We start from the raw sequence: 12,023 nt of genomic DNA on the forward strand, positions 1-12,023 counted from the left end.
AAAAAGTTCAATAAAACTAAAAACAAAAAATTAGTAACTAATATAAATGAGTGTTACTAAACAACCCATAATAAAACTTCAAACCAATCCCCTTACAAATAAATAAATTAAGACTTCAATCAATTTTCTTACAAATAAATAAATTTAAAAAATAACAAAAATTAAATTCCTAATATTAAACTATGAATAAGTGCCATAAATTTTTAGCAAAAACAAACATGCCTTGGGGCAGTTATAATAAATACAATGCAAGGCTCCAATGTGAATCAGAACCGAGAATAATAATAATAAATACAATACAAGGGTGCAATGGGAATCAGAACCAAGAATAATAATAATAATACAATACAAGGGTCCAATGGGAATCAGAACCAAGAATAATAATAGGCATGTCACAACGGAATCATAGTTGTCATTGATATAATGGCTCTAAGGACGCTGACAATCTCATCGTACTCGCCTCTTCATCAGCTATTTGTATTTGCTGCAGCAGTAGGTACCACAAACTCCATAACAATTCGCAATCGCCTTCCAGCGCATATTGGTGGTACTCATCTCCTTCGACCATTCCCCAGGTGAGTCCGAACAATATTTTATAAACTAGCATTGGTTTCTCTGTGCAAAGTCTCGCCTTTGCCTTGCAAGTAGTGACGAATAACCGCATCCATTGTTTAACTGTAACTCATTTATATTTTATTGAGTTCTCCTCCTGAAATTTGATTTATGAACTTTAAATTGCCACTTTCAATTGATTCACTGACTTTAGACACATTTGGGTTTTATTGAGTTCTCCTCCTGAACCAGGAATTTGCATTTTCGATTGATTGTTTTGTTGGGTCAATTGAATGATTAACTTTAGTCACATCTAGGTTTTATTGATCTCTACTTCTCAACAATGGATTTGCATTCTAGATTGATCGATTGTTCGTTGGCCGTGGGTCTGTAATTTAGCCCATAACAATATAAAGCTCCCAACTTAACTTGTAGTTATAGGTTAAGTGGTAGTCATTCTGTTACCACAAACTACCGAATTTTACTCTCAGCTTAACTTGTAGTTATAGGTTAAGTGGTAGTCATTCTGGTATCCCAAATTACCAAATTTTACACAATGACTACCACAATTTTACACATTATTATGGCTTAGTGTTTGTCCACACGATTAAAACAAGCAGACTAAGCAATGGCTATGGTGGTTCATCAGAAACACGATTATGAGAAATGCTGTCAATGGCAACCAATCCATTCTATAATAGAGGATGCATATCTCCCTTACAGCGCATGCACTCATCCCTAAGATTGATGGTCTATCTATCAACAGCAAGGCTTCCAGCCATCCATTCTTTATTGCCCTTGACTGGAGAAAACTTTACAACCTTTTTTTGTTTTTTTTTAAAGTGCTTCGAGAAACATGCTCGGATATGCAACACTGCAAAGAGCAGACTTCCTTTGGCCTAGGTGCTGGCTCTGAGGGGCATCTATTCTGCCCAAATTGCCCAGAGCTTGATCGGGTCTTCTGCCTTTCAAACTCATGTCATTCAAGTGGGGCAGACCATAGTGAGAATGTTACCTTGGTACATGACTTAGCAGTTGTCAACTGCACCTCACCAATGAATCAAGGCTCTATTGGCTGAACCTTGGGCATAAATATGATACCTTCCCCACCTTTCCCTTTTTTTGGGGGGCTATTTTCCTATTTTCATAACGTAGATACAGTATACTGTTTTCTTGTCATTGATAGTATGAACATGTTCTTGAGAGTTAGTATAGAAATTTCATGTGCAATAGGATCCCATGCATATTCTTATAACCTGGCGTGGTAAAGATATCATGGAAGTACCATTCACATCTGTGGAAACATGGGTAAGTGGAAGTACATTGTTATACTCCGTTGAGACTGAATTGGTGTATTTTATTCTCGGATACGAGAGATTGGCTCATACATGTAGGTCAGCTCTGTTACAATCACAGTTTTACTGAGCTTTCACTCTCAACTAGGAATTTGTATTTTCGATTGATTGATTGCAAGGTTGCACGAAACAGGGAAACGGGTACGAGTTTCCGAAACGGGAAGCGATACGAAACGCGACCTCCCCAAATTTTGGAAACGCGAATATATATATATATATATATATTAGGAATTTAAGAAATATGTGCAATCATAAAGCATATATGATACATTCTAATTTATTACATTATGATAAAATTGTAAATTGTCAATGCATAGACTATAAGTATCTAAATTTACATCACATTTACTCATGAATAATCACATAATGAAAATAGAAATATCCAAAATCAGCCACGAGAAATTTCTAATTTTTTGTCTCGTGATTGATTGGGAGTCTCCTCCTACATAATCGAATGACCTTAGTGCTCTTGATTAAATACAAGTTTCATACCCTAGTACCCTACATTCTCTTGATTATTGGGAGTCTCCCCTGCATAGAGGGCTTTGTTCTCTCGATTAAATACAAGTTCCATACCCTAGTACATGATAAAATCCAATGGAAACATTGAAATCCCCCCAATCCTGAAATCCTGAAAAACAGATAAGTCTGCTGGATTTTGAGTAAGATCTAAAATTCTACTTTCTCCATATGAAATCCAATGACGGCGAAACCACTCTCAAACATCATGAGTCATTTCATGGTAATGTTAAAAATTTAAGTAAAAGGATGAAAATGAAAAATAAAGGAGAATATCACTTTTACTTTAAGAATTTAACATTACCATGAACTGCATATCAACACTAGGGCAAACAAATGTAAGAGATCTACATTAGAAAATAAAAAATTAAAAAACAAATGTTTTTTTTGGGGAAACGTGGCCCGTACGGCTTGGAAACGCGTTTCCAGGCCGTACGGTACGGGGAAACGCGTTTCGTTTCGTTTCCCCTGGCGAAACGCCCCCTAGGGCCACGTTTCCTGCAACTTAGATTGATTGTTTTGTTGGGTCAATTGATTGATTAACTGTTACACATTTGGGTTTTACTGAGCTCTCCTTCTCGAATCTCAACTATGAATTTGCATTATAGGTGGATTGGTTGTTTTGTTGGCAGTGGGTTTGTAATTTAGCCCACGAGAATCCAAAGCTCCCAACTTAACTTGTGCTTATAAGTTAAGTGGTAGTTATTGTGGTACTGCAAATTAGAAAATTTTACACATTATTATGCCTGAATAGTTGTCCATGCAATCAAAGCAAGTAGACCAAGCAATGGCTGTGGTGGTTCATCAGAAACACGACTATGAGAAAATGCTGTCGAGGCCAATCAATCCACTCCATGATAGTGGGTGTATATGATTATATCTACCTTACAATGCATGCATTCATCCGTAACAATGTTGTGAAAAGCGCAAGTGGGATTAAATCAGCGCGGGGAACGAAGCGGGAAAAAATCGGAAAAAGCGGGGAAAAATCGGGAAAAAGCGGGAAAAATTGGAAAAAGCGGGAAAAAATCGGAAAAAAGCGGGAAAAAATCGTTTGGTACAAAAATGTTCATTTTTTTTTTCATTTTTTTCAATTTTTTTAATATCTAAACCATCTACAACATAAAATAAATACCTTGACACATAAATATGATAGAAAAACTAATATATAAGATGTTTAATATCATTTCTAGCACTAAAATCACACATAACATTGAATCATGTCCTGATAAGTCCTGACTCCTGACTCCTGAGTCCCAACTCAACCTCAAAATATCAACAAAAAATATGATAATGTATCTCATCATGTCATAATGTCATATACAATAAAATGAGGTCTAATCCTATTGATTTCCTCTGCCCCTCTTGCGAGAAAATGCCACAACTTTCCCTTTCCCTCTAGATACAAAAAATATGATAATGTATCACATCATGTCATAATGTCATATACAATAAAATGAGGTCTAATCCTATTGATTTCCTCTGCCCCTCTTGCAAGAAAATGCCACAGCTTTCCCTTTCCCTCTAGATGTAGATGCTGGTGCCTGTGCTGGTGGAGATGGTAGTGGAGTCTGATGTGCTCTAGAAGCTGAAGAACTAGAAGTAGGAGCTATAGGAGGTAGACCACGTCCTCTACTGGTGGCAGGGGTAGCTCGAGCAGGTAGTGTCACCTGGAAACATTACAATCTCCCAATCCTGAAATCCTGAAAAACTGATAAGTCTGCTGGATTTTAAATGAAATCTAAAATTCTACTTTCTCCATATGAAATCCAATGAGGCTGGAACCACTCTCAAACATCCTGAGTCATTTCATGGTAATGTTAAAAATTTAAATAAGGAGAATGTCACTATCACTTTAACTTTAAGAATTTAACATTACCATGAATAGCATATCCATACTAGGGCCTAGACTTGATCATTAAGCTGCCCCACTCAAAAATTATTTGTTTCTTTCAAAAAAAATTGCATGAAAAAACCCAAATGACCAAATGAAAAACCATTTTTTTTTTTTTTAATAAAATCGTGCTGTCCCGGCAACCCCGAGCTTTTTTCGGAAAAAATCGCGTTTTTTTCTTTCTAAAAAAGTGCTTTTTTTTAAAAAGCGCCATTTTTCGGAAAAAATCGGCAAAAAAGCCGATTTTTTCGTGTAAAAAGCGCGATTAAATCGGCGCGGGAAAAAAGCGCGATTTAATTGTGCTTTTCACAACACTGATCCGTAAGAGTGATGGTCTATCCATGAACAGCAAGGCTTCCGGCCACCTAGAATAGAGAAGGCTTTACAATTTTATTTTATTTTTTAAAATGCTTCAAGAAACATGCTCAAATATGTAACACTGCAAACAGCAGACTTCCTTTGGCCTAGGTGCTGGCTCTGAGGGGTATCTATTCTGGCAAAATTGCCCAGAGCTTTCATCAGGCCTCCCTTTCAAACTCATGCCATGCAAGTTGGACGGACAATAGTGGGAATGTTAACTTGATACATGACTTAGTGGTTGCCAACTTCACCTCACCAGTGAATCAAAGCTCTATTGGCTGAGCCTTGGGCATTAATATACCACTGAATCGAAGCTCTATTGGCTGAGCCTTAGGCATTAATATACTAGTGAATCAAAGCTCTGTTGGCTGAGTCTCGGGCATTACTATGAGACCTTCTCCTAGTCCTATCCTCTTCCTTTTGTTGGGAACTATTTTCTTATTTTCATAATGTAGATACTGTTTTCTGGTCATTGACAGTATGAACGTGTTTCTTGAGAGTTAGGTATATAAATTTCATGGACAATAGGATCCCGTGTATATTCTTATAACCTGGCCTGGTAAAGACGTCATGGAAGTACCATTCTCATATGTGGAAACATGGGTAAGAGGGAGTACATTGTTATCCTCTACTGAGACTGAATTGGTGCATTTTATTCTCAGATATCAGAGATTGCCTCATAGATGGAGGTGAGCTCTATCACAGTAACTGTTTTATTGAGCTCTCCTTCTCAACTAGGAATTTGCATTTTTGATTGATTGATTGTTTTATTGGGTCAATTGATTGATTAACTTTAAAGTTTAAACATATCTGGTTTTTATTGAGACTGAATTGGTGCATTTTATTCTCAGTTATCAGAGATTGCCTCATAGATGGAGGTGAGCTCTATCACAGTAACTGTTTTATTGAGCTCTCCTTCTCAACTAGGAATTTGCATTTTTGATTGATTGATTGTTTTATTGGGTCAATTGATTGATTAACTTTAAACATATCTGGTTTTTATTGAGCTCTCCTTCATAACTACGAATTTGCATTCTAGATTGCTTGGTTGTTGGTTGGCCATGGGTTTGTAATTTAGTCCACAAGAATACCAAAGCTCCCAACATGGCTTGTGGTTATAGGTTAAGTGGTAGTCATTTGGGTACCACAAATTAGCAAATTTTACACGTTATCATGCCTGAATGTTGGTTCACGCAATCAAAGCAAGTAGACTAAGCAATGGCTGTGGTGGTTCATCAGAAACACCGCTATGAGAAAATGCTGTCAAGGCCAACCAATCCACTCTATAATAGGGGATGTATATCTAGCTTACAATGCATGCATTCATCCCTAAGTGGTCTATCTATCAACATCAAGGTTTCCAGCCACCTATGTTTTATTGCCCTTGATTAAAGAAGGCTTTACAATTTTATTTTATTTTTTAAAGTGCTCCGAGAAGTATGCTTGGATATGCAACACGCAAAGAGCAGACTTCCTTTGGCCTAGGTGATGGCTTTGAGGGACATCTATTGTGGCAAAATTGCCCAGAGCTTGCATCGAGCCTCCTTCCTTCCAAACTCATGCCATGCATGTGGGGCAGACCATGGCGAGAATGTTACCTTCACACATGACTTGGCAGTTGTCAACTTCACTTCATCAGTGAATTAAGGCTCCATTGGCTGAACCTTGGGCATTAATATGAGACCTTCTCCCGCCCTCCCCCTTTTTTTGGGAGCTATTTTCCTATTTTTGTTATGTAGATACCGTTTTCCGGTCATTGACAAAATGAATATATTTCCGGAGAGTTAGGTATAAAAATTTCATGGGCAATAGGTGTAATGTCTTCTTCTAATTAAATGGTTCAAGGAGGATGAAATAACCTATCCAACTCTGTAAGCTATACTCATTTATTGTAGAATTTCCTTGAAATTCTGCAACTGCTTAATGAACAATTCAGTAAACTAGTTTCTATTCACAAGACACCAAATTTTCTCTACTTAATTTGCAGCAGAATAGGAACAGAAATAACACAGTCATACTATCAAAAACACAATTTTTCTAGGGAACCCGACTGTGAAAACCCTTTGCTTGCTGGAGAATTTTATTGATAGAAGAATGAGCAAAGATCTCTTACAAAACACTCTTGCTTCAATAGAGAACTCAGAATACAATGATCTCCCTACTTGAACTAAGCTTGAAACAATCTGCAAGACCCCTGATCTGCTTGTCTTCTTGCCTTGCTCGAATGAGCTCCAAAATCCTTGTGCAAATCCTGGAAATAGCCTCCTATTTCCTAGCGTATGAGGAACTCCTATATCTTAGAAATTTCCTCCTATTTCCTAGCACATTCCCAAGGCAATTCTTCCCTCTATCAACTCGCTCAAGCCTCCCTCTTGCACACGTTCTCTTACAAGCTCATACGCAAACTTGTGCTTAAGAATGATTACAATTATGCATTCGTTCCCCCTTTTAAAACAATTCAAATGGCTAAATCTGGCGAATAATATTGTAGGAATCGATATTGTGATTGATTGAGTTAACTGAGTTGAACAAACTCATGCAACTCGTCTCATCTCATTTCTAGAACTTGAGATTTAGTCAATTTTTTTCTTCCCAAATATACTTGAACTAGAAGGCAAGAAACTTGACCTTCCACTTTTGCACATTAGTTAACTGCTTCATAACTTGTCCTAAATTTTAGGAACCTATCCTAAATTATAGGAATTCATCTTCATTTGTAGGGAGTCAGGGACTTATCCTAAATCTTAGGAATTCGTCCTAACTTACAGGAATTAGCTCCTAACTTATAGGAATCAATTCCTAACTTATAAGAATTTGAGCATGCTAAGGAAGAAATCATTGAGGTCCCTTTGATTAAGGCACAAATCAAGAAACCTTTCTTACTACTATTTTCAACACTCCCTCTTAGCGAGGAAGGTGCTTTTAGAAGAATCTCGTCCACCTGGATCTGAAGGTGCTTTTAGAAGAATCTCGTCCACCTGGATCTGTCTCCAACACTACCATGTACTCTACTGCTATAGCTACTCCCTCTGAACTAGAAGACTTCCTTGCTTTCTTCTGTGGAACCTGATCTGAAGACTTGTTCTTTCCCACCATGTTCTGCGAGTCCATCACTTTAGTCATAAGTGCCATGTACCGTACCTCTATGCCTGCTTCCTTTGGCTGGAAGTGATACTAGAAGATTCAACTCTCTTCTGATCTCCCTTAACCAAATTCTTTGCCCACTTGGCTTGAACTCTCCCTATATTGGGAGTCTCTGACTGAGTGGCTGCCTCCACTCGCCCTGGGCTATGCTCCTCATCATCCTGTTGGTCGACCCAACTGCCAACTAGCTTAGACTCAAACTGAGATACTGGTTGAGGCTCCATCTTGAGAGCTCTATCCTACTCTCGCTCAACCACCACTTCTCTACTTTGAGCTCTCCCTGCCTTGCTGCTCAAGGTTGCACCTGTCTCAAACAAATCTAGCCACTAGCTGCTCTCTTGCTCCTCCAAGATCGTCAACTCTTAGGGTCTTCAACAAACTGCCCACTAGCACTGATATGGCTGCTCCATCATCACTACTCTTAGGGACTTCTGGAACTGCCCTCTTATCAATCGTTTATTCACTTAAGAATGCTGATCCTAGGGCCTCAATCAACCAACCCTTTCATGACAGATTTCATCCTTCAAACCTCTAAATTGGGGCCCACAATACTGTTGTTCAAACACTTCTATGAACAAACCTCTTCACTGTTACTTCTAGCATGCTACTTGTGCTAGATTAGTCCCTCACTATTCACGACTCTGATACCATGTAGAATTTCCTTGAAATTCTGCAACTGCTTAATGAACAATTCTGAAAACTAGTTTCTATTCCTAAGATAAAATTTTCTCTACTTAATTTGCAATAGAATAGGAACATAACACAATGACACAATTCAAAAACACAATTTTTCTAAGGAACCCAACTATGAAAATTGTCTGCTTGCTTGAGAATTTTATTGATAGAAGAATGAGCAATAGACATCTTACAAAACACTCTTCCTTCAATAGAGAATACAATGATCTCCCAACTTGAACTAAGCTTGAAACAATCTGCAAGACCCCTGATGTGCTTGCTTTCTTGCCTTACCTGAATGAGCTCCAAAATCCTTGCGCAAATCTCGGAAATAGCCTCCTATTTCCAAGTGCATGAGGAACTCCTATTTCTTAGGAATTTCTTCCTATTTCCTAGTGCATTCCCAAGGTAATTCTTCCCTTTATCAACTCGCACAAGCCTCCCTCTTGCACACGCTCTCTCACAAGCTCACACACAAACTCGTGCTCAAGAATGATTACAATTGTGCCTTCGTTCCTCCTTTTAAAACAATTTGAATGGCTAAATCTGGAGAATTATATTTTAGGAATTGACTTTGTGATTGATTGAGTTAACTGAGTTGAACTAACTCATGCAACTCATCTCATCTCAATTCTAGAACTTGAGATTCAGTCATTGTCCTTTTCCCAAATTAACTCACACTAGAAGACAAGAAACTCGACTTTGTGATCGATTGAGTTAACTAAGTTGAACTAACTCATACAACTCATCTCATCTCAATTCTAGAACTTGAGATTCAGTCACTTGTCCTTTTCCCAAATTAACTCGCACTAGAAGACAAGAAACTCGACCTTCCACTTTTGCACATTAGTTAATTGCTTCATAACTCGTCCTAACTTTTAGGAACTCATCCTAAATTATAGGAACTTGTCCTAATTTGTAGGGACTTATCCTAAATCTTAGGAATTCGTCCTAACTTATAGGAATTAGCTCCTAACTTATAGGAATTGATTCCTAACTTATAAGAATTTGAGCATGCTAAGGAAGAACTCGTTGAGGTCCCTTTGATTAGGGCATAAATCAAGGAACCTTTCTCGCTACTATTTTCAACATTTATAAAGGTGGAAACCCATTATTCAATTTTATTGGGGTAACATTTTGTAAACAGTGGTAATTAGAGGAAAACTTGTAATAAAAGCCAAATTTGGGGTAAAGTGGAGGAAACTTGTTAGCCCCTCAAATAAAAATTGGGATAAGAGACCCCAAAGGGAATCTATAATTAAGAGAAAGGAGAATCATTTTTCTCATGATGAATTGTTGATCTTTCTGAATTGTGAGCTGAGGCTCAGAGGGTTTTAAGGCCCTTTTTTCTTTGATTGGTTTCAGTGGTGAAATGTAATGTTCCAAACTTAAATAAACAATGATATGCAAAGCAAAAACGATTTACAACACATAAATTTTAAACAATCAACAAATGCTCATAAAAACTCCAGAAGTAAGAATCAACTGAGCCATTTTATTAATCAATGGAGCAAGTACAATAGTATGGAGTAATGAACCTAGGCTTGCCTCAATGGCAAGCGACAGAACCTAGGGGATAATGCAATGATCTCAAATGCTGGAAATGACTGCTCCTCTAATGCTCTATGCTACCCAGAAAACTACACTGCTGGTTGGAAAGGGACTGCAAGAAACTCCACCTCTGATGCTCAGAAAATGCTGCAAATTTAACCTCAAGTTCCTTGACCAAAACCCACAAAAACCCAGAAAGGGTTTGGCCTATCTCCGAGCCAAAGTCGAACCCACAAAATGGTGCGAATTCCCCAGCGAACTAGCAATTCGCCCTATTATAAGAATTAGGATTTTAGGCCCGAATAACATCCAAAAAATTCTAAAATTTTAACCACAGACTCCTCTCAGAAAACCCAGAAAAACCCACGAAGGAATTTGGCTGGTTTAGACTTCTGAAATTCGACCCCCTTGGAGCCCAGCTTCAGCTGCAACTACAAAACTCGGCTTGCTGGAATCTGCTTGTAAATCCTCCCGGAAATGGACCCAAAGTGTTGGGCTTACCTCTGCTATCAATCCCTTGACTTCTCGGATGGGCTTCCGGCGTATGTGTTAAAATTGGCAACTAGGGCCAAACTCCACTTGAGTCATCTTATTTATGGCAACTGATATTTTTCTTGGATCCCTCTCATCAAGAGGTGTAGTATTGATCTAAAGATTATCCGACTCCGATAAGTATTCATGGAGTTATGAATTTATTTGTGTTATAAGGCAATTTGTCAAGGTCGGCCAACAACCAAATAAACCCCACGTGTTCAACATTTTAGCATAAAAAGAGACGACTTGAGAGTCATTTCACACGCGCTTCTATCTTGATTTCTCTCCACTTGTCTTGGGTTTTAGTGGAAGAGAAATCTAGGAGTGGAAGCCCTAGACATTGGAGGAAAGAAGACTAAGGGAGCCGCCCTAGAGGAGATGCCCTAGCCCTAGACGCATTCAAAAGGAGAAGGCTCTACGTAGGTTTATATGGAGTCAAGAGGCGGCTCTTCTAACAACAAGGAGAGGGTGTCCATAGATGTCAAAGGGAAGTCTAAAACGTTGTCACTAAAGGCTGCCCTAACACAGACCTAAAGGCTGCCCCAACGCAGACCTAAAGGCTGCCCTAATGCAGTCCTAAAGGCTGGCCTAATACAGACCTAAAGGCAGCCCTAACGCAGACCTAAAGGCAGCCCTAACGCAGTGACAAGAGCTCATCAAAGGAGCCCAAGGAACTCGGCTAAGGGAGAAAGGTAACTATATGGAAACAACAATAAGGTTTGCTAAGGACACAACAAGGTATGCTAAGGACACATGGGACAGTAGCAAGGTATGGTAAGACAAATGGGACAGCTGGGCTACATGGTGCTGCTAAGATGTTGGGACAACACAATGATGGGACAATAATGATATTGTGCAATAATGTTCGATGGGACAACAGCATGATGAGACAGAACAATGATGGGACAATAGCATGATGAGACATAACAATGATGGGACAACAATGACATTGTGCAACAATGGCATAATGGGACAACAATAACATTGTGCAGCAGTGGCACAATGGGCCAGCAAGCATGGACGACAACAAGCATGGTGCAGCATGGCAAGCATAGTGTAGCATGGCAAGCATGGACAACATGGTGCAGCATGGCAAGCATGGTGCAACATGGCAAGCATGGACATCATGGATAACTGTGGCAAGCACATGAGACATGCTGTATGACAACATGGTTCACCAATGACACATGGGATAGCAGTGCAACATAAGGTGCAACATGGTGTAGCATGGTGAGGTGCAACATGATGACGAGATGCAGCACAATGATAGGTGAAGGAGTCACCTTGGAGAATCAATTGAAGCAGTATGTCTTCAAGTGACCTCATGTATCATCTTTTTAGAGATGATCTATGTTCTTATCTAGTCAAGTCAAAGTTCTGACTCTTGTTGTAAATGTACTATCTCTCTCTCTCTCTCCGCTGAACTATTGAAGAACATA

The 12,023-nt window shown here is 38.8% G+C and overlaps 1 protein-coding gene across 1 annotated transcript in view; it reads left to right on the forward strand.

The window, feature by feature from the left end:
• Positions 1-389: 389 nt before the first annotated feature.
• Positions 390-12,023, forward strand: part of LOC149251340 (uncharacterized) — a 201,923-nt gene continuing 190,289 nt past the window's right edge. The window contains exon 1 of the mRNA XM_089453855.1: positions 390-575. Within this exon, the coding sequence (XP_089309981.1) occupies positions 424-575 (152 nt within the window). The 5' untranslated portion in view covers positions 390-423. The remainder of the gene's footprint in view (positions 576-12,023) is intronic.

Source organism: Pinus tabuliformis, chromosome 7 (assembly GCF_031772625.1).
Source record: "Pinus tabuliformis cultivar Carrire ecotype Pingquan chromosome 7, CPIR1, whole genome shotgun sequence".
NCBI lineage: Eukaryota > Viridiplantae > Streptophyta > Pinopsida > Pinales > Pinaceae > Pinus > Pinus tabuliformis.